This window comes from Strongylocentrotus purpuratus, unplaced genomic scaffold, assembly GCF_000002235.5.
Source record: "Strongylocentrotus purpuratus isolate Spur 01 unplaced genomic scaffold, Spur_5.0 spur5_scaffold_17, whole genome shotgun sequence".
Taxonomy (NCBI): Eukaryota; Metazoa; Echinodermata; class Echinoidea; order Camarodonta; family Strongylocentrotidae; genus Strongylocentrotus; species Strongylocentrotus purpuratus.
In genome coordinates this window covers 25,466,748-25,491,470 of record NW_022145602.1, presented here as the reverse complement: position 1 = coordinate 25,491,470, position 24,723 = coordinate 25,466,748, and the positions used below count along the sequence as shown (strand labels likewise).

Below are 24,723 nucleotides of genomic sequence, written 5' to 3'. Positions count from 1 at the left end.
GCAGGATCGTCACAGCGTGACGAACATGTGCGCTGTATACGAAGCCACCATTATTATTATTATTATTATTATTATTTATTTACAAAAAAAATCACATACAAAAATACAGGGACAACACTGATTTTTTTTTATAATAGGGGTACAAATCCATGACGTTAACAACTACATTATTAATACGCTTATGATGCTTAAACAAAACAAAAAAAGCATGTGAAAAATATATTTGTATGGATTTATTTTTCTTGAGAATATGACATATTAAAGCTTTTTATCTAAACATATTAACAAAGCGTTATTTCAACCAGGGCATCTACTATTCTTGATTTACGAACAAAACAAGAACGCATCAAATTTACAAGGGCTGTAAAAAGGGACATTTAGTTTTTACTTAGTAAAATATACAAATATGTAAAGCTACATGAATTGACTGAAATGAAAATTGAAATCGAAATGAATTCGAAATAAAAATGGATTGAAAATAATGAAATTAGTATTCCTAAGTTGAAGTTTTGTTTTGTTTATTTTCCATGTGTATTAGAGTAATCAATGAGTTGAATATCGTACACTTTGATAATAACCTGGACATGTAAGTTGAAGAAAGAAAAGTATTCACATTATGAAGAAATACATATAGAATCATACTGTACACATCTGCTACCTATTGTATGTAAAGCGTTAAAGGTTTAACCTCGTCTTAAATTGATCTCAGTAATAAACATTTGATACACGAGAGAAAATTGGGCTTTTCATATTCTTACTTGAGAAATTAAGAAAGAAAAAACGCTAATAAACATACATTTCATTTAAATATGCAGAAAACAAATCAGTGTTGGATTAAGGACAATAACTAATGCATCATTGGGGAGGACAGAAATTGTATAGCTTTTCTATATATTGAATATACGTATAATTTAGTGAGCAGAAGGGAATAACTGCTAGTAAGAACTTACATTAAAAGATTAAATAGTATTAAAATTAAAACAACTGACAATTAATACATAGATTATTAGGCGAAGGTGCATGCCCCAGGTTGGTCTAAACATTTTGTAAACTAAACCAAAAAAAATATTAACATGAATGGTACAGAAAAGGAAAAGCACGCTGAATCTAACACTGATAGTGATTAGCTGTTTACATTATCGAGGATAAATTAATCAAACTGGTTTTTCGTAGACTTCATAGGCTGGAATGTGATCTCCATTTTGTTTGAGATATGGTTCGACATAGAGTGACTGTTCACCAGCAACGTAGTTAGCATATCCTTCAGGAACGTCAGGGAGGGGTCCTCTAGATCCATTCTCATCTTGAAGAGCGTCTTTCGATGATGTTACCAAATCGTACCCACGACTGTTTGATTATAAAATGAAAAAAAATGTATTGGAATGAGATTTAAAATTCTATTCTGATTTTAATTCGATCGTTATATTTAAAACTATAAACGTCTGATTTATTTATGCAAGTGTTGCATTGCATGACCATTTTCTTTTCTGTTCTAATTGATTCTTAGGCTCTGCGAAAATCTTTACGAAGTTTATACGCATTTATTGAGAATCTTCCCAATTTTACGCTTTTTTTTTTTTTTTAACAATCTATCTTTACCGTATCACAGAAAAAAACTGCCTGAATATTTCAACATTATTTGTCAAACTATCTGACCGAACAAAGATAGTGGAGACTTTTCTTACAGCGGAGTTCATTAGTGGTTAAATACTTTGGTTTGTCTTCAATATGTATAATGTAAAATGAAAATAATGATATCATGAAACCATCCCATTGCCTGGTTTTGACGAAACGCTTGGTACAAGTATTTTTTAAATCACGGCCTTGATACAATAAAAGACATTTTGCATAAATAGAAAACAATAATGAAAATATTTACTTACTTTCTCATGAAGATAACAAACACAGCCATACACATCAGAACAAGGATGAATAAGATGACAGCTGTAACCAGAAGACCGGTGATAAAGTAATCCCTTCCATCATGCTCAGTATTAGGTCTTGTAAAGCGCCCCGGAGATGAAGGTTGTTGCCCTGGAAATACAAGTAATTTGGTTATCAGCAAAGACCGCATTAATTTGTGTATTAAGATATATCTTTATATTCGTATTTAGCATTTGCATTTGTACTCGTATTCATATTCAAACCGGTAATTGTATTTTGTTTTTCTTTTCTTTATTTATTATTTGCATTTGTATTTGTACTCATATTTCCATTGACATTTGTTTCAGTATTTTAATTTTAGATATCTTTATTTTTTACCGAACATGCAGCAAAATCCGTACATAACTTTAGCGACCCCGTACACAAAATATATATTTGTTTAAAGATAACAATTATTATAAAAACAAGGTGGGCATGAACAAAAATGTATGTATAGAATAGTCCGGATGGTAAACTATAGACGGTATTAATATAAGCGCAAGTAGGTAAATTGTTCCACAAATATTCATAATAATCAAAGAGATAAGCTTAATTTGTAAAGCAGTACCCCTTTTTCGCTTGTTTCGCTTTTTACTTTTCGTTTCTTTTACATCTCATGTAAATATGCTTTTGGGTCTTGTAATTCATCATGCTTTATTTGATCTTTGAAATAAGAAATGTATTGTAGTAAAGAGCTTGCGGGAAGTCTATCTATTCATTTGTTCAGGTGGAGATACATTTTGGTCATAGAGCTTGATGTTACATGTAAAAGGCGCAGTTACTAAATGACATACATCTAGTAGTACTACACATTCAGAGGATAAATTGTTTACTTTATAAGTTGGTATATGATGTGATATTATACCAGATCGTGTCATAGTGTGGTACCACATTATCCCGTCTTATCGGATATGTTTAGGTGCATAATTACCTTCAGGCGATGGATTAGTACGAGAGCATTCGAAGGGAGGCCCACGCCACAATCCATCTCGTTGACATTCCCAAATTAAAGAAACAGAATCGTCGTTACATGTGATGTTCACTTGGTCACCATTCTTGTAGCGAGGCTTAACATTTCCAATGTATGCGTCGACAGAGATGATCGGTTGATTGCATTCTGCAAATGAAGTATTTTTAAATAAGAACAAACTGATTTATAGTTTACTTGTACAAACAAAGAAAGTTGGAGAATATTCAAAATCAATTTTTTTTTCGAAGGCTTTACATTCATTACAGCACAGTAAATATTCAGGGAAGCCTCTTGCAAGCGCTATGAGTTGCCAATAAAGCGCACATCTTTGGTTATTGAGAATTAAACTACGTTTCGATCGAAAACGAAGCGACTCTAATCATGAGTTGAACAAACTATCCTACACCCTCACCCCTCTCCCCCCCCCCCCCACAGACACGACAGAATGAGCTTTTTTTAAGGGCGCTTTAAATCTCTATATAAAATGTTAATTCAAATTGTCAGATCACCTTGCATTCTCGTGTCAATTTAGTGTAAGCGTTTGAATACCGATTTATTATTAATCAATGTTGTTAAAAATAAATAATAATTGAGTCTTCTTCTTTTAATTCGTGTTGCCCCAGTAATTGGCACGCACTTATTTATACATGTTCAGAGATAGACAAATGTGCATAGATGTGTTCAAAGGACATCAATAGGGATTCGATCCAACACTTCGCTGAAATCAATATACGACCGGTAGCTTTTTTACCGTTAGGGTTATTTCAATGTATGTTTGGCATACCTATGACAGGATTAGGGCACACTATGTTTTGGCCTGTCCATATTCCATCCTCACATGTCACGCCGAACCACTCAGGGCCCTCGTTACATGTCACGTTCATCCTGTCACCGTCTTTGTATGAGAGACGAAGATTCTGAATGGTTGAATCAATTGGCACTGCTGGGGCAGTACAAGAGTCAACTGATGGAGCACCTGCGAGGACAAATGAAAAGCGGTGATAAATATTTGAGAATTTTTTCGAATATGCATATCGCACTAGTTTTTAGATAAATTAACGTTTGAACAATTAATAACAAGAGTATATAAACAGGGGATTGGAATCTCTCTCACGATAACTTTTACGACTTTTGTAGAGTCTTTTTGTATTTATCACACTGGCAAAACATTGGCATAGCGATTGTATATTGAAAGGGAAATTTAAGCCTTTTAGAGTGTATGACAGTAAAACATAAACGTAGTTAAAATGAAAAAAATGATAATGATTAAATTCCAGATAACTTACGGATATGATCATATGGAACAATATTGCAGGTCTGATTTATATTCATCAATAAAAGGGATTTGATGAAAAGTAATGAAACGCTGTGGTTTTGATGTTCTAAAAATGGTACTAAATGATTAATGATTCATTTCTGTAATATTTCCTTTGAAAACAGAATCAGCTTATATTGGTTTAAAGAAACCAATTATGCCCTAAGAAATATCGATAACTTAGTCTTGCCCAAACCTAAAACTAATTATTGTAAACGAACATTTTTTTATCGCGGATCTAAATTATATAATGAATTACCGATTAACTTACGTAGACCGAACACACTCAATTTATTTCGACAGGGCCTAAATGAATGGATGCTAGATTTTGATGTATAAACTTTTGGTGTAAACGGGGAGGGGGGAGGGATGGTAACAATCGTATTCATAATGTGTTATAGAGGGTTTGGAAGGGGGTTGTAGATAGTGCGTTTGTTATATTATATTTGTGTACTATTTTGTGTTTTATTTCTATGTTTGATTATTTCTGGACCTCTAGGAACAACAGAGCCATTTTAATAATGACTCTGAATAGAGCTTTCCAGCCGTTTTTTAATTCTTGATTTGTATTATTTGTAAATTGTATTCTTGTATGTATTGAATTTTTATACGGAAAATAAAACCAAACCAAACCAAACCAATATTTTTACAGGAACTAAGAGGAAACCTTACTCTTTGGTTCGGGTTCGGGACAAGACGCAAGCGGCCCGCTCCACAATCCTTTGTTATGACATTGAAGGGGGAAGATAGCATCACTGGTATTACACCTCACATTCACACTGTCACCAAAGTCGTAATTCAAACGGAGATCTTCCACCATAGCATGATGAGGAATATATGGAGCACCACATTTTATTGAACCTGAAAGAACAAACAAATTGATAGAATAAAGTGATTTTGATTATTTACGCCATTAAATTTAGTGTAAATAAATGTATACTTTAGATGGGTTTATAGACATAAATATAACTACCACGCGTCCTTAAAAACTGGTCACCCTGCCATCATTTGAAATATGTAGATCAGGGGTTCATTGCTAAGAAGTAAGTTGAAGTCAAGAAGGTTATGTTCATTATTAAAAAGATACATCGTGATTATAAAGATGATTATTATTATTATGACAAAATTAATAAAACGAAGAGTGTGAAGACAAGCAATAATTCATTCAAAGCTTGGAATGGCTGTAACAGAAATAGGCTGTGGGAGTGCAAACATGTTAGCATGAGTGTTTAGCGGGGAAACGTGACACGTAAAGAGTAGCAAAACAGACAAAACTGCCTCAACAGAAAATTCATTATGACACAAATAAAAAACATTGCATAATTGAACTTTCATATCCTGACAGAATTGTTTTGCATTCATATTTTAGAAGATCCATATCAACATGGAATTAAAACTTGAAAAGCGCATCAAGAGTCTGAAATTTATTTCGAACAAATCAGAACTAAGGTAAATATAATTTAAATTAAAAGATCAATACTCCAATATCAAAACCTCTCAAATGATATTGCATTTTAAGCTTTTGTCAACAAAGTAATGAACTCCTTTATTTTTGTAATTCTGTTCACGATTCCTGAACACATGACAATCACAATATGCTGAGCAATATCAACGTTTTGTTTAAACCAAGTCCGAAAATAAAAATAAGACGACCATATGCTTCAATTCTAGAGTAAGAAGAAGATAAGAAAGAAATACGGCAAGAAAGGCAGAACAAAAATAAATTTGTAGATATAAAATGGAAATGTTAGCGTAGTTAATTGCAATATAATATTTTGAATCGCGTGTATCTTTACATTTAATTTCGTTTTCACTTGATCAAAAACGTTGCAAGCTTTTACTTCATTTCTCAAACATAAATTTCCTGTTAATTCGTTAATTTTCACTAATTTTTCCAGGGTGTGATTTGACACAGAATGAATCTTAGTTTAAGTTTAACCGATATTAGTTAACATATACCACAAGTCGAGCCAACTTTCTACCATTATCGACTTGCTCCTTTGTTTCAAAGGAATCTAGAAAAAATGGGCTCGAGATATAGGTCAATCGTGGGGATGATTTACAGACGTTCTTTAGAACATGGTAGGCATGGTTGTATTTTGGTTTTGGGTATCAATACATTCCCTTAGAACAATGACGTCACCTATTTTCAAAATACATTTACCAATTCAATCATTGCCTTTTTTCTACATTGCCTTTGCCAAAGATATCATCAGACTTTAACACAGTTATGAGTTTAAAATGGGAAACTTTATTATGTCTCAACGTTATATCGGACTTTTTCTTACACTTTTAATACTAATAATGTAATTATTACAATATTTTGATTTGATTTGAATTGATTTGATTTATTTTCCACTCAAATATCCACACATTAAATGACATATATAAACCATACAATAATACAATATATAATAGAACAAATGAATTATAAAATTAACGAAATACTGACAAGTATGTTCGTAATTAAATAAGTTTACAGAGTACATTTAATTTTGAGAATTATACAAAATATTTTATATTGCTTGATTTAACTGAGAGGGGAAAAAGTAAATCTCAGAAAAGCTAGGCTTGTTGAGCGAGATTCCCAGTATAAATGAAATGATGGACCATCAACGACGTGCATCAAATTCTGCACATGTCCGCTCCCAGAGAGACCAGAGACGATCAAACCCACCCGCCCGCGCCAGATCCCCGGGTCTCCCCCGCCAATGCCCATTCAGCGTACACCAGTCTGCCGTTGCCAGGTCGAACAAGCTCAAGGTCTGCCCGACCTAGCAACGAGCAACATAAAATGTTGCGCACCGAACAAGCCCCGACAAAAGAAACACAAATATCTGGCATTGGCAGCCGAACCCGCGCGTCCGGAGACTCTCCGGGAACAAACACGCGAAAACCAGACAACACGTCGAAGATGGTCCACTAGTATTTTGTACAAGCGTATATTGAACAATGATTACGTGAAGCTCACGATCAGAAATCACCATCATTTCTTGGGCCATGGTAAGTATCGACTTCGTTACAAACTTTACATTCCATACGTTCCATATGCTCAAATAACCGGTGGATAATTATAACAAAAAAAAACACGAAAAAATCAATGTATTAAGCCCCAAAATGCGTGTTCTTAAGCACCACATTAATAGGCAATAGTGACTAAGTTGCCTAGTCGATGGCTTCTAAAGAATTTATATCACAACGAAACACTTTGAGTGAACATAACATTAAAAGTGGCTGTGTATTGAAAAGGGACAGAAGATTTTTTTATTTTTTAGCTCTTTGACTGTTCAAATATGTGACTGGAATACATTTTTGTTCTTACAAGTGAGTATCTTATAATTTATATGGAACACTTCAGCCAAAGATGTCCCTTTTAAAGAATTATACGGATTGTAAAAGACAAATATCTAAAATATTTATGCCATTCGTCTATTTTTGGTAATGGTTAAAGCTATCGAATCATACAATCTTGATACTGAGGTACGCTCCTCGAAATTGTCTTGGAGAACCATATTCATTTCAGATCCTCTAGTTGCATTGTATAATAGTTGGTGTATTTCCTTCTTTAGTTATAATATTATACACAAAACTAATATTTTAGCAGATGCAGTACCCTGCATTTCACCTTTTCATCTCACAGATGGTGTTTATCTGAATTCGAAAACCTATCGCATAGCATGAACAAATAGCTGTTAAAGTTATGGTATTGTAAATAGAAATAATTAACTATTTCTTGTTTCTGCAAATGTAAAAACGATCATCCAAACTGTTCGAGTTCAATGGAAATATGCTTCATTACAAGAACATTACTAAGCGATACTTATATAGTGCGGTACATAATAAGTTGTATTGCTATGCACACACTACTACTACTACTACTACTACTAATACTAATACTACTGATACTACTACTACTGATACTACTACTTATCATAATGATAATATAAATAACTATCATAATTAGCTTTGTTCTAAGATACAACAAATATACTTTTAACAAAATGAAATCATAATAACGATCTACAACCTATACAATAAAGCTGCATTAATACGATTAACATAATCGAGCATTTAATATCACTTTGCACAGAGAGGTAAAGTCGGACGAGAAAGTATTGAATTCACTGTACAGTGAAATGAGTTAAGGGAATGGGCATCACGGACGTCAGTAGGTAGATTATTCCAGAGTTTTGGTGCGATTCGAAGAGAAGGCGTGATCTCCATATAGAGTGCATGGGCGGGGTCCTGGCGTCTGGTCAAGGCGTGCATGGGACGTGGATGTTAGTCTAAGGGAAGAAGTGAACAAAGCGGGAGAAAATAAAGCAGTGAAGCTTGCCGGAGCTAGAACATGTTAAAAAGCTTTGAATGTTAGGAGCATGATCTTAGATTTAATTTGTTGTGCATTGAAAGCCAGTGAAAAGTCGGGATTGGAGTTATATGTATCATATTTCCTTTATGCAAATCGTGTATTCTACTGTTATCATTTATCATTTAATATTAGATGGAAACTATGCCACATGCCTTTTCGGCAGATGTGTATTATAAAGTGTACTTGGGTCTAATGCACTCGCCTTTTCCCGAATGGAAAAAACCAGGTGTAAATAAGCTATCGAACATCACCCTCAAAGATCCAATCCCCATAAATTAGAAAAAAGCCCTAAACAAATTTAATCTAATATCTTTCGGTGTGACATCTTGACATGAGATAAATTAACAATACGATTATACAGTAGATATATCCTTTCATATAATCTGATGAGAGTCCAGCAGAAATGAAGAGTGCCTCTTGTATCTCTAGCCCTAATGCTACTCTTTTTCTAGAACTGAATTTAAAATATTTTGTTAGACTTAACCTTAATTTGAGTATCGAGGATTACTCAAGGTGAGTATAAAACTTAAACTTCAAACAAGTTTGTCGTCTAGCTATAAATCTGTGAGGGCTTACAACTTATCGCCAATCTTACTGTCCGTATATGATGTCATGCATTCAAGCGCAGCCAAAAACTATTTTTGGACTGAACAAATATAAAATTTAACCTGAATTTTAAATATGATATATATATATATATATATATATGGGATATAAATTACGAGACTTAGGATTTAACTCCACGGTTCGTCTACGTTTTAAAACCCCCTCGTACTAAAACTATTAATCTTTAGGACTTAAAAGTAAGTCTAAACAATTAAAAAGGTAGAAGACTCCTTGGTAAGGCTAACACTTCAAACCTAGGCCTAATATAACTAACCTATGTATAAGATAGACGTCGATCATATCTACACCTACAGACTATGCATCTGGATGTACATCTAGATCTTGTGTGCAAGAACTAGATCTAGGTCTCACCTAGTTTTAGAATCTACATACAAATTAACGCTTTGTTGTTAATCTCAATGTCAATGTCAATCTTCATGTCTTGTGTGCATGGAGTAGATCTAGGTCTTATCTAGTATTTAGAATCTACATACACATTAACGCTTTGTTGTTAATCTCAATCAGATCTATATGGTATATTGAGAATCCATACAAAGACAGTCATTAATCTCACCTTGTTAGTTTCTTACCTGTTCATTGTTTATTACTTGAGCTGAACACAGTCTGAAAGTTAGTCATCGTCTACTAAACTTGAGCTGCGTTTACACCGCAACCAAAAATCGTCTGTTTGTCTCAAATTCCGGTGTTTCACAAAAAGTTACATAGCAACTACTGCCAATCGCAATAAATCTAAATCGAAAACCCTACCTCTGGGGTATTTTTTTTTAAACACTGCATTGCAAAAGCAATTTTTCGGTGAGATGCCCGTTTTTCGTCACGTGACTCTGCAAGGCATGTATTGCACCGGCGAGTTATTCTTGCACACAACTCAACCCGAAAACGGTATGAGCAAACTTTGACGTCAAATAGTTGTAATCGGGAGTAAAACAAAATCGACGATTTCTTTAAATGGTCTTTTTGATGTGAAAGTGGGCCTAAGTGATGTTTCCAAGGCCAACTGAGTAAAAGTGGCAATGGACTGACCTACACCTTTTTTATTCAGCGTACTTCTGTGATCAGAATTAATGTTAGAGGACAACTGGCAGTGGGACAGAAAACAGACCACAAAGAAGAACAAAACGTTACTTTGAAAAGTCTTTCGTAGCACCAATTGATTTTCCCTCGACAAGGTAATCGCTCCCTTATTTTTCTACAAATTCGCAAAGGTCAAATTAACAGGTCTTCCCAATCCATGACCATGAATCGTTTCAGTAAGGGATGTAATAGTAAATAAGTTCTTATAAGTATTATGATATTTGAAAGAGCCTTCTTTACAACACCATTTATATTCATTCTACGCCTCACCTGGTTTATGGCATCAGACGAATGCTTGGTATTTGTTTGACCATGAATCGAACGTGCCTTTGGTGTTAAATGCCATAATCGCAACTGAACATCTTCGTCATACTGACCGCGCTGGTATATTTGAATGACATTTGTGTATTGTCTATCACTTTAGGACAGATGCAAATGAGATATGGCCTACAAATGGAACGTTTTGTTAATTACAACGTGAAATCATGCCTCCCTTTTCTTGATATATCATATTTATTATCATTGAAAGAACACTCTGATGCAGATGAAGTCGAAATTGAAGGGTAGAGAATATTATATACGATCTTAATGATCACAACTTCAAGCTTCTGATGAAAGCACGACATATAGCAGATCGAATCGTCATGGTATGTTAAAGTTAAAATATTTATTGAATAACTAAGAGCATAATCATCTCATTTGAAGAAGAAAAAAACCTCAACTACAATGATTGCAGTAAAGAGTACGAAAATGAAAATGATAACGTGCTTCATGATATTTCATCAAATTCTGAAAACAGTATAATAAACACACTTTATCCACTATTTTTTTAAATATAAGACATTGTGTGGAAAAGAGTAGGCGGACAAGGCTATTATTTAGATCCACTAATACAATCCGGCATACTCCGGCAATCCGGCATATACTGCAAATAATTGCAATGTGAAGGCTACGTAAAACATGAAAAATAGTTCAGTATTCTACTTTAATACAACAACAAACAATTCTCAGGCCAGTCACTCTGCAATTAGCCAAAATACAAACAGTAGCATCTTTGATTAATATCGACAATTTTTCGTCAAATCAAATTATCTCATTATTCCTTCCAATATCTGTTTTACAATGAACGTAAAGCTGTAAAGCTCAGTATTTTTTTTGTGTGTCGGTGACTGGCACTGAATTTTTTTATTTTATTAAAAGACATTTTTTGTTACATATCGTATTGTATATATTAACGAGTGTGGATTTCTTAGGGTCAACACTTCGGTGGCTTTGTTTCGCCTCTCTGCACGATCACCCGTTTGCCATTTGTACATTCTTGAACGACGGAATTTAGTTTAGGCGCCTATCGAGGGAATGATGTTTTGTTCAGTCTCGATCAGCTTCATGAGAACCATTTTGAACACCAATATAATACAATCTTCTATCGCAAATAGTTTAATATCTTTGAAATACTTTGTATATGTATATATATATATATTATTTTTACGATAATTTGAATGTGACAAAGCAATTACATGAAAACAAATTATGACATGGAACGAAACATTAATTTCATTCAAATGCCGAGTGATCTTAATGGACATACCGATTAAGTGGTAGCAATTTAATAAGCATACATGCATGTACGAGACTTTGTTAACTATTCACTAGATGTAGCTAGCTTCGGTTAAACGTCTCACCGGGTTTGTGGCATCCGATGGTTGCTTGGTGTTTTACTGACACTGTACCAAATGTGCATGTTTTGGTGTGCAAATGGTGAAATTGCCACAATCGATGTGGTGTTACGTCATGATATTTCAAATTTATAAACAATATATTTGCAGAAAACCCTTTCATAATCAATTTTAAGAAAAAAGAAGGAATAAAGACACCGTGTAGCCCTCCTTTTTTTTAAATACAACAAGCTTCACGCTTTAAACGAGCTTTCCTAATAGCAAGGGCATCGGCGTTGTCTTTAGAATACCAAACGCCCCGAGGCTATTTCATGCAAAGGATACATCACCTACAGAAGAAAAAACAGGTATTGTCTGCAAGATAACACGCACTGATTTTTGCAATTACTATGTTGGAGAGACATGGATAACATAGAAGGGTTGATTGAAAGAACACACAAGATCCCTCAGATTAAGCAATCCATCTCAACCATCGGTAGTAGAACACGTTCATAATGAAAACGATATTGGATGGGATAATATTGACTTTGAAACACACTTCTGGTCAGGAAAGGTGACAGAATCCATCCGGGTCAAAATGTTTAATCCTGTAGAGACTATGGCTAGTCTCTGTCACTTATCATTGCTCCAGTGTTCTCGATGAAGCAGACAACGATAAACTGTTCAAAGAATCATTTACCTTGAGAAAGTCATCAAACGTTGATGAAAGCTTGCCTGATAAATGTTAAGGTTGCTGGAACCCTAAATCACACATTATTATATTTTTAATGTGCCCTATCACATCTAGCAGACCAAACATTTAATAATTATTTTATAATTTGTCGTTCAATTCAGTAACTCCCATTTCTCAACGATATTCACTATAATTCGTTTGTCGCTAGTGAACAACTTGTTTGAATTTTGAATAATATGATGATTTTTAGTATCTCTGTTTGTGGTATGATATTATTTAGACCCTCCCAATCAAAAACCATTAAAGTGTGTCTAATAATGAATAGTACACGCGATGTTCTCATATTACATGGGTTGTAAATCATTACATACCGCAAATATAAAGGTTCAAGGCTGATAATTATTGTTCAAACTGCAGGCATGAAATTCAATATTCACTATTGTGCTGCTCGAAATTAATGGAGATGCCACTTGATAACTCTACTTTCGCGAACAATGCAATGACGAAATAAGTGCGCACGAATTCAACAATTTTAACGATTACTTGTGTAAATTACAAAATAACTTACTGTACCGCACATTCCTCACACGATGTTGTATATGAAACAAATGTTAACTGCTTAAAGCAACCTATATCTTTTTTAAGAGCCTTAAAGTTTAATATGAGAATAATTTGTTTAAGGGAAAAATAAATGTTAAATTCTTATTAAAAGTTACATTAAACCATTTGTGTTTATATTTTCTATATCCACGTTAAAAATGTCAGTCTGTTTTTTTTTTTTTTTTTTTTTTTTCTTGTGTCTCGACTTGCTCTGTAATTTCCTTATTTTGGTAAATCATAACTATCCATGAGATGAACTCTTTTCACTCAACTTTTAAGAAGGGTTTTTGATTTTTCTTACTCTTCTGTCGCTAAATAAATTGTTTCATTCATGTTATGTTTCGAATTATTTTGCAGATTTTAGTGCATTTTCTACATGTTTATGTCATTAATGATATACACTATTAAACTTAATAAGCTGTTATAAATAGTCTGAGATCGAGCCCCTTTCACTTCCAATCTTGTTTGTTTATAGTCCCCCCCCCCCCCCGAAAATAAAGGCCCGAACCGCATTGTCAAAATAAGATAGGTGCCTTTTCATATTAATATGATGTTGTTTCTGCTTCAATTTTACAAAACTTTAGACACACTTGATATTTACAATGATACAACAATGACACAGTACAAAAACCATAACAGGATATTATTGTCAATTTGAAATAAAATGTTTAGTGTGCAGAAATAGAGATCTCTGTTATACTGTCATGACTTTAGCCAATACTTATGATCACATAGCGTAGACATCAGGACGGACAGTTTCAAAAGAAAACCCTACGAATATAAATAATTTATAATTGTGTGTCTGTTGTTTGATTACCCAACACCAAAATGGACTTCCTATTGCAGGTTTTATACACATCTCAGCGGCCCGTTTGCCCTTGTAAATTAAATAGTTGAAAAGCAGCATTGACATTGGCTTAAGAATACTGATTACATTGTAACATATGACAGCCATAGTTCAAATGTTAAAATATCAATTTTTGTCAAGCACTTAACATGTTTGTATTGGTGCTGCTTGCGATGTGCTAGGTATTACACCAAAACATTTTATAGGGCAAACCAAGAAAGTATACCTCGCAATTTTCTGTAATTAAGATCGTGATGGGATATTAATCGTTGTCATGAATACCTGAATATATTAAATGTTGACAGATAATATACATTTTACATTTTTAGATAATAGAACAAAACATAGATGTCTTTTTAACTCTAGGTAACCATGTTTCCCCTAACCTTGTTTGTGGCATCCGACGAATGCTTGATATGTTACTGACTCTGTAGAAAACGTACAACTTAGGTGGTGTGCAACACCGTAATTGCAGCTGTACACGTAAGTCATACTGGTCGAGCTTCGAAGTTCAAACCAATCACAACAGTTAATATCCCAGAGACCAAGCTAACGACAAATGTTCGGGAAAAAGGTGTAGAACGTCGCCCAATCGTTATTATAATGATGATGATGAAGATTTTACTTTACCTCAATTTCAACTCATGATAACAGATAGTTCCTTATTTATGTGATACAAATATCAATGTTTATTAAAGTGTGTTTTTTGCGCGCGCGTACAGGGGTACAATGCATCCGAATGAGAATATAAATGCACTGTCAGTATCAACATGTACTGATATAAGAGGCACCGGTTGAATCTATGAGACTTTCGTGCCGCCAAGGGTTGCAAAGTTTCACTGCTGATTTAAGTAAAGCAGTAAAATCATTTTATCTTGAAAGGATTCTAGATCTAGTTGAATCAAATGAAGAGGGGGAGGGGGGATTAAATGTGATATGTGACTATAGGTTGTTTTATTGGACCGTATCCAGAGGCCAACAGAGTTGTTTATTGTTCATTGCAAACACTATGAGATAAGATAAATTAAGCTGAAAGGAGGGTGCTGTGATATCATTCATGCATAGACTCATGAAGTCACTGTAATATTGGCAACATTGAACAAGTGCAAGTCTCAATTTAACAAAAATATGGGGGGAAAATAACAAGAATGTAGAAACAGAAGCAATGATTATGTTGACTTTGGTTGGATACTTGGTATAACCCTGTTACCTTTTGAATAAATGACTAGTTCTCTTCACAAGTATTTTATACATGATGATAACTGTGTAGATGATCTACGACAATTGCAAATGAATTTAATAATCATTCCATTAAAGTAGCCACACGAATAATCAAAATTAATCAACTCACAAAAACGTTTTAAGATCCAGATTTTCTGCCTTCAGCGGTCCTCTGTGGAGCGTCAATATTTGTGACGTCACATACGGGACACGGCTGGCTAGCTGCATATTGCTACACGGCACTAAGCTGTTCGTCCAGTGTGTGACGTCACAATTCAGAGCTCGCTACGCTTGTGTATTTGACTTACGTTCAGGGGCGTTTGGGGGTCTAAGGAGGGTCTTGACAAATTGCATTTACGCCTTTCCATGATATCTATATGATTTCTCAGCAAATTGTTCGTGTTTTTCAAGAGAAAATCTTCCCATCCATATGTAATTTGTTCTAATTATGAGTTGTTAGTGAATTTTCTTTGTGTAGCTCCTTTAACTCATGTACCAGAGCCATTACTTCATTGCTCAAATATGATAGTTTTGTATCCTCAGATTTTAAAGATTATCTGACAAATCCTAGTGCTGTCTCTTTATATCTAACATCTATAAATGACACAAACAACTAGTAATGGTAAAGAAGCATACATTCCGGGTGATTTTAATAATATTAAGCTTAACAGACAATTGTGTATCCGATAAAACCTTAACCCTAAAAAGGCCGGGCTATTTGAGGTCTTAGTACGGCCGTGGGGGGGGGGGGCATTATGCCCCCCCCCCCCCTTTAAGATCTCGGCCGTGAAGCGGCCGATCTCCGCGAAAATATGCACGCTAGACTAATATGATAATTTCAATTTTTTTTTTAAATCACTTATTTGCATATTTATGGTAATTTATGCAAAGAAAGTCATAACATCACATTTTTGTCCATAAATCATATATTATTCATATTTGGGCATTCTTTTCCACTACATATCTTTATTAGACCAATTGGAATAAAAAAGACAAACAAACAAATCTGAAGAGCTAGCTTATTCCTTATGTTATCTCTTGTTTTTATAATTTTTTAAGTATTTTCTTGTTTTTTAACTTAAGTATTTTATTGTTTTTGTTGTTTTATTTCATTTCTTACTACAATTCAACTATTTTGACTCCAAAAACAACCACCTAAACGTTAAACAAGACCCCAAAACCAAGTTTTAGGAAAAATGACATTTCCATATGTTTTGTACTCAAATCACAAAAATGAGCGATTTTCGGGCTGACATGCAAAGACAAAAGGTTACGTCACCTTGTAACTATTGGTTCGATTTTCATTTTTATTTTTTTAAAGATGCGCAAGACTCGAAAGAAAAAAGTCAGCGAGCGGCGGTGCGCCATCCATATGCGTTTCCGAGCAATCGGAGAAATTATGGCCTTATTAGGGTTAAGCAAGCTATTAGATCATCCGCCAGCATCAATGGAAACGGCGAATCCATAGAAGCGCTTACTAATATACCGACAATGTGAAAGGTATATATAGAATGCTACACCCATGGGATAGATGATCACAGTCTTATTAATTGAATCAGGAGACTTCGCAAATCCAAGTTAAGTCCAAACATGTTTACATTGCGGTCCTTGATAAAATACATATCATAAATGTACACTGGGTTGCATCCTTGGTAATATTTGTATCAAAATTCTCGAAGCTGCAGCGCGCATCTTATGATTTATATGATTATTATTCCCCTTGAGTAAACGATAAGTAGCGTTAGAGTGGTTACAATCAAATGATACCCCAATTTTGAAGGGGGAGGTGCCAAGGTCAAGTGGTTAGGTCGCCGGACAGTCGCTCACAAGGTTCGCGGTTCGAGACCCGCCGCGGCACTAATATCCTTTGGCAAGACATTGATCTACATTTGCCACACTCAACCCAGGTGACATAAATGGGAAACTGGCAGGAATAAATTCCTTGAAATGCTAGAGCGCCGTAAAGACAGCACAGCTAAAGCCGGGTTAATAATCTCAAAGTTTGGAAGCGCTTAGTGATTGTAATAAGCGCTATATAAAAAATGAGTATTATTATCTCAAATTAAGGCCAGTATCAATTACTCCAATGATACTGAAAATGCTTGAAAATCAGTCAATGGCCAGCTAATTGAAAAATGTTCCAGAAGATGACGTTCTGCGTGTCCTGATTGAAGGACAATGGGTTTTAGTAAAGCACATTAGTTTGGCTGGCATTGTGTTTTTTTAACTTTGAAAAGGTATCTGACACTATAGACCATCGATACGCTTTCCCGTAATGTAGTAATATAATTATTAGGGAGGGAATGATTCATTGACTATCCTTATGAAAGAGGTCGATGCACTGTTGTGTTCTCGTTCTATGTGAAGAATCGGGAAGTTATGATGTATGCTGATGGTGCAATTACTCTATTTATTGCTACATCAGTTGCGGATATTAAATCAGGGGTTAAAAAAACGAGTTCGAATATATTCGAGCAAAAACACACACTTACAAATACTCCAAGTCCGAAAAATTCCATATACCAGCACGAAATATTTTGTCTGATGAGAACAATTAATACAAAAAGCTTTGTTTTTCATGTATTTCGATTCAAAACAGCGTTTTTGGCTATTTCGTTGTTGTTGTTGTTGGGGGGGGGGTGTAAGTCCAATAGGTGGGTATGAGACGATAACAACATAAATGAATAATAATCATGTTATTTTTTAAAGGAAGCCTGAATTTAAAAATAAACTGGAAAACTGTTTCAAATCCTCTTCAAGGTGCTCCATAACTTTCAAGGCAGTTTAAGATTGCGACAACAGCAGACCTTTCAGCAACACATATTAATACAAATTGAAAGTGACACAAAATAAGAGATAGGGAAAGCCGTTTAAAAGTGCAATTAGTCGCAGTTTTTTGAGAATGGAATAGTGAGAAATATGCAGAAGCTTTGTAAATCAGCAGACCTTCTTCCGAAATAGACGGCTTCAATGATCGAATGACGTGAAAGATGACGGAACCTTCAAGCAAATATTTGCTTTTGATTTTACCAATCCTTACTTTCATTAAATCGTAACTGGTATCGCAAGTAAATTTCAAGCATAAGTTCCATTCCTATCTCGTCTCTGTGATGACATCAACACATAAATGGCTACCACTAACATTGGTAAAAAAAGGAAATAATCTTTTTTGATTGAAACTGTGTCAAAAACCATTGAATCTCCTGAGACAACTGATAACAAGGGTCATGCGGCCCGAGAACAAATCCAAAAACAGACGCCAAATAAAACAGAAAAACAACAAAAACAACAACAAATTACCTTTTAAAATGGATCGACGTACCCGTTATCCTAAACTGTATTGAGGATGCACCCAAAAAGTGGACAGGTGGACATGTAATTCAATCATGCAAAAAATTATGTTTTATACGTTTCATACGTTTTATTTTATTGATAACAAATGGTTTATTTATATAACGAATCGTTTTTCTCAATGCCTATATTTCAGGAGTTTATACCAATTACTGCAACCTAATATTAATAGCAAGATTTATTATAAAAAATAGACCTTTGGTTCGAAAAAGAAACACATTTTGTTGTTTATAAATATGTTTTAATGTCGACTAGAATGAGTCTACCTTTATTAATGTTTGTATAATTATTTTTTTAACGTCATGTTTCCTAAGACCAATCAACATACAGAGTCCAACGCCTCACCTGGTTTGTGGCATCCGATAAATGCTTGGTATCTCTTTGACACTGAAGCAAACGAGTAGCTTTTGTTGCGTAACAATCTGTAAATACAGCTCGTCACTTGTGTCATACTAGTCGCGCTGCCATATTCATAGACATCCCACCAATATTTGATATCACCAAAGTTGAAATATGCTGATCATTATAGTTCAAACTAATAATATCAATCATACAGTAGAGCCCAACTGCAATCCGCTAGTTTGACCTGTACCTCGCCTGCATATGAATCAGATCCGAGGATGAGACGAATACCTGATGAGACAAACCCTGGTCAGTAACTGTGAGTAACAGTATCTGAACTGTGAGAATGATAATCTAACATACTGCTCTGTAGTTTAGCTGAAACAGCTACAGACAGATGAAGATAGACTTTGTTTGAGGTTTCATGAATTGTAATAAAGTGACAAAGTAGAGACTGTTCCTGCAAACTTCACTCAAGTGAATTAAGCTCATTGCCGACTTCTGATAACCAAACAAAGATGCACTCATCGCAAGAACTAATAGTGGGCGATCGATTGAGGATGAGACGAATACCCCTTATTCCGTCACATTGGAGTTAGTTTTTGAGGCGCAAAACATGGTCAGTCGTTGTGAGTAACATTAGTAATATTTAATATGAGACTATGCAAATAGCAAACTGCATTGTACTTAAACTGACATACCTAGAGACAGACGGTGCTAGACAATGAAGGCCAAAAAATGAAAAGTTTAAATTCCAACGGCATCTAAAAGGTAATACTAATTTAGAAGTTCCATAAAAAGGGGGGCTTAAAATGTCTTTAAGTGGGAAAAAAACGACTATTAGTTGTGAAATCGACTTAAGTGCTACCAAGTCGGTAAGAAATAGTCTGATTTTCAGACTGTACCGAATGGTCGTACGTTTTGTGCTGCGTAAAGATTCCGTCAGTTTAATTTTGACCATTACAGGAAGTGGGTTATTGATGTAGACAAATGCTCATGTAGGCCTACCCTTTAGAGCTCATTTTATGTATGTTATTACCAAAGAACAACAAAGTCAGTCGGTCACTCAAAAGTTTCTGACAGTGATTTCTAGCAAGTAAACGGGTTTCCTTGCATAATTTAAATTTTAGGACACTGATTACGTTTAAATTTCACAGATAGGAAACACATTACACATTCATAATACCTGCAAAGTTCGACATAATTTGATGTTGGATGGAAAAGGGACATAGTATCGTTAAAGCTTCATGAATTGTAATAACAAGAACTGCAAACTACACTAGAGTTAAATAAGACTTAAGCCTTAAAGGGGCTGTACTATGACGAGACTATGCGTCTTTCCCGAGGCCCAATTTTTACAGTTCTTTAAAAGACGATTACATGGATTGCACTGAAGCAGATTGTTATGAATTGAACATAAGGGGTATTTTATCGGCCAACCTTCGCGTAAGCAACATTCAATCACAAATATATTGCGTATTGCGCAAGTAAAGAGATATTATAGACCGACCTACATCTTTTGGATTTATCATATTTCTGTGATCAAAAATAATTTTAGAGAACAAGTGGAGTCGAACGCAAAACAGTGGAAACGATAAAAAGACCCAAATTCTGAAAGTTCTTACCCTTTTTGAAATATGAAACTGACTCAAAGAGCCCTTTTCCTTCCTCTTACCTAAAAAAGTCCCGAACCGCATTGTCAAAATAACTTGGATGCCTTTTCATATTGACGTGATATTTGTCTTGCTTAAATCTGACAAAACTTTAGACACACTTCATAACAAATGATGATGTGAACATGGATCACTACAGGAATAGAAAACATATCATTGTCAATTTGAAATAAAATATGAGTGCGCCGAAATAGAGATCCCCACTATACTTCCATGACTTTAGGAAACATAATAATCACAAAGCGTAAACAGCTCGACGGGTTTCAGGAACAAACCGTACGAACGTATATTATGTTTAGTTTTGTGTCTATGTTGCCATTACCCAACACTAAGATGGAGTTTTGTTTGTATAGTTATTTGGTTCACGTCATGTTTCCTAAGACCAATCAACATACAGAGTCCAACGCCTCACCTGGTTTGTGGCATCCGATAAATGCTTGGTATCTCTTTGACACTGAAGCAAACGAGTAGCTTTTGTTGCGTAACAATCTGTAAATACAGCTCGTCACTTGTGTCATACTAGTCGCGTTGCCATATTCATAGACATCCCACCAATATTTGATATCACCAAAGTTGAAATATGCTGATCATTATAGTTCAAACTAATAATATCAATCATACAGTAGAGCCCAACTGCAATCCGCTAGTTTGACCTGTACCTCGCCTGCATATGAATCAGATCCGAGGATGAGACGAATACCTGATGAGACAAACCCTGGTCAGTAACCGTAAGTAACAGTATCTGAACTGCGAGAATGATATTCCAACATACTGCTCTGTAGTTTAGCTGAAACAGCTACAGACAGACGAAGATAGACTTTGTTTAAAGGTAAAGACCAGTATTGGAAACGCCCCAATTTCAAAAAATGAAATGGAAGCTCTCATTACCAATCATGTGAAAGAATATGTTTTGACTAATACATGGTGATAAAAAATTTGCCGGGAAACCGCCTACTAATTCATATATTTGGTAAATTTGTTTCTCTCATGGTCTGTAAGAGATATAGGGTAGTCCCATATACATCTTTCTGTGTATAGTGCTTGTAACTTTACGAAGAACGGGCCTAATTTCTTATCATTTTGATGATTCCAGAACCTTGCAGATGCTAGATGCTAGATGATCAACCTTTTCTGATCGATTCCACAACGTTTCTTTTACAATGCAATCGCATGACCATAACTGGTCTTTACCTTTAAGGTTTCATGAATTGTAATAAAGTGACAAAGTAGAGACTGTTCCTGCAAACTTCACTCAAGTGAATTAAGCTCATTGCCGACTTCTGGCAACCAAACAAAGCTGCACTCATCGCAAGAACTAATAGTGGGCGATCGATTGAGGATGAGACGAATACCCCTTATTCCGTCACATTGGAGTTAGTTTTTGAGGCGCAAACCCTGGTCAGTCGTTGTGAGTAACATTAGTAATATTCCATGTGAGACTATGCAAAGACCAAACTGCTCTGTAATTAAACTGACATACCTAGAGACAGATGGTACTATGTCCCATTTGAAGGCCAAAAATGAAAAGTTTATTTCCAACGAAATTTAAAAATATATATTAATTTAGAACTTCGCTAAAAAAAAAGGGGTGGCTTGAAACGTCTTTATGTGGGAAAATAACGACTATTAGTTGTCAAATCGACTTAAGTGCTACCAAGTTAGTAAGTAATAGTCTGATTGTCAGAACATTGTACCGAATGGTCGTACGTTTTGTGCTGCACAAAGATTCCGTCAGTTTAATTTTGGCCATTACAGGAAGTGGGTTATTGATGTAGACACATGCTCATGTAGGCCTACCCTTTAGAGCTCATTTTATGTATGTTATTACCAAAGAACAACAAAGTCAGTCGGTCACTCAAAAGTTTCTGACAGTGATTTCTAGCAAGTAAACGGGTTTCCTTGCATAATTTAAATTTTAGGACACTGATTACTTTTAAATTTCACAGATAGGAAACACATTACACATTCATAATACCTGCAAAGTTCGACATAATTTGATGTTGGATGGAAAAGGGACATAATATCTTTAAAGCTTCATGAATTGTAATAACAAGAACTGCAAACTACACTAGAGTTAAATAAGACTTAAGCGTTATTAAGGGGCTGTACTATGACAAGACTATGCGTCTTTCCCGAGGCCCACTTTTTACAGTTCTTTAAAATACGATTACATGGATTGCACTGAAGCAGATTGTTATGAATTGAACATAAGGGGTATTTTATTGGCCAACCTTCGCGTAAGCAACATTCAATCATAAATATATTGCGTATTGCGCAAGTAAAGAGATAATGGACCGACCTACATCTTTCGGATTTATCATATTTCTGTGGTCAGAAATAATTTTAGAGAACAAGTGGAGTCGAACGCAAAACAGTGGAAACGATAAAAAGACCCAAATTCTGAAAGTTCTTACCCTTTTTTAAATACGAAGCTGACTCAAAGAGCCTTTTTCCTTCCTCTTACCTAAAAAAGTCCCGAACCGCATTGTCAAAATAACTTGGATGCCTTTTAATATTGACATGATATTTGTCTTGCTTAAATCTGACAAAACTTTAGACACACTTCATAACAAATGATGATGAGAACATGGATCACTACAGGAATAGAAAAAATATCTTTGTCAATTTGAAATAAAATAAGAGTGCGCCGAAATAGAGATCCCCACTATACTTCCATGACTTTATGAAACATCATAATCACAAAGCGTAAACAGCTCGACGGGTTTCAGGAACAAACCGTACGAACGTATATAATGTTTAGTTTTGTGTCTATGTTGCCATTACCCAACACTAAGATGGAGTTTTGTTTGTATAGTTATTTGGTTCACGTCATGTTTCCTAAGACCAATCAACATACAGAGTCCAACGCCTCACCTGGTTTGTGGCATCCGATAAATGCTTGGTATCTCTTTGACACTGAAGCAAACGAGTAGCTTTTGTTGCGTAACAATCTGTAAATACAGCTCGTCACTTGTGTCATACTAGTCGCGTTGCCATATTCATAGACATCCCACCAATATTTGATATCACCAAAGTTGAAATATGCTGATCATTATAGTTCAAACTAATAATATCAATCATACAGTAGAGCCCAACTGCAATCCGCTAGTTTGACCTGTACCTCGCCTGCATATGAATCAGATCCGAGGATGAGACGAATACCTGATGAGACAAACCCTGGTCAGTAACCGTAAGTAACAGTATCTGAACTGCGAGAATGATATTCCAACATACTGCTCTGTAGTTTAGCTGAAACAGCTACAGACAGACGAAGATAGACTTTGTTTAAAGGTAAAGACCAGTATTGGAAACGCCCCAATTTCAAAAAATGAAATGGAAGCTCTCATTACCAATCATGTGAAAGAATATGTTTTGACTAATACATGGTGATAAAAAATTTGCCGGGAAACCGCCTACTAATTCATATATTTGGTAAATTTGTTTCTCTCATGGTCTGTAAGAGATATAGGGTAGTCCCATATACATCTTTCTGTGTATAGTGCTTGTAACTTTACGAAGAACGGGCCTAATTTCTTATCATTTTGATGATTCCAGAACCTTGCAGATGCTAGATGCTAGATGATCAACCTTTTCTGATCGATTCCACAACGTTTCTTTTACAATGCAATCGCATGACCATAACTGGTCTTTACCTTTAAGGTTTCATGAATTGTAATAAAGTGACAAAGTAGAGACTGTTCCTGCAAACTTCACTCAAGTGAATTAAGCTCATTGCCGACTTCTGGCAACCAAACAAAGCTGCACTCATCGCAAGAACTAATAGTGGGCGATCGATTGAGGATGAGACGAATACCCCTTATTCCGTCACATTGGAGTTAGTTTTTGAGGCGCAAACCCTGGTCAGTCGTTGTGAGTAACATTAGTAATATTCCATGTGAGACTATGCAAAGACCAAACTGCTCTGTAATTAAACTGACATACCTAGAGACAGATGGTACTATGTCCCATTTGAAGGCCAAAAATGAAAAGTTTATTTCCAACGAAATTTAAAAATATATATTAATTTAGAACTTCGCTAAAAAAAAAGGGGGTGGCTTGAAA

At 35.0% G+C, this 24,723-nt stretch overlaps 1 protein-coding gene across 1 annotated transcript; it reads right to left on the bottom strand.

The window, feature by feature from the left end:
* Window positions 1–475: 475 nt before the first annotated feature.
* LOC115924958 lies at window positions 476–21,095 on the bottom strand. Its single transcript, XM_030987966.1, has 6 exons — window positions 21,074–21,095; window positions 4,881–5,069; window positions 3,678–3,869; window positions 2,855–3,040; window positions 1,884–2,034; window positions 476–1,347 (listed from the first exon to the last, which is right to left on the bottom strand). Exons 2-6 carry the CDS (start codon window positions 5,026–5,028, stop codon window positions 1,155–1,157), a joined length of 870 nt encoding a protein of 289 aa, XP_030843826.1. The 5' UTR covers window positions 5,029–5,069; window positions 21,074–21,095; the 3' UTR covers window positions 476–1,154.
* Between the last annotated feature and the right edge of the window lie 3,628 nt (window positions 21,096–24,723).

What these genes read in the sequence shown, in the direction of transcription:
- LOC115924958 (XM_030987966.1), bottom strand. Translation starts at nt 5,028, where the DNA reads ATGGTGGAAGATCTCCGTTTGAATTACGACTTTGGTGACAGTGTGAAT. An exon ending in GTGCCCTAATCCTGTCATAG is followed by an intron (nt 3,041 to 3,677) that starts GTATGCCAAACA and finishes CTTCATTTGCAG; the next exon opens with AATGCAATCAACCGATCATC. An exon ending in TACTAATCCATCGCCTGAAG is followed by an intron (nt 2,035 to 2,854) that starts GTAATTATGCAC and finishes TTGTATTTCCAG; the next exon opens with GGCAACAACCTTCATCTCCG.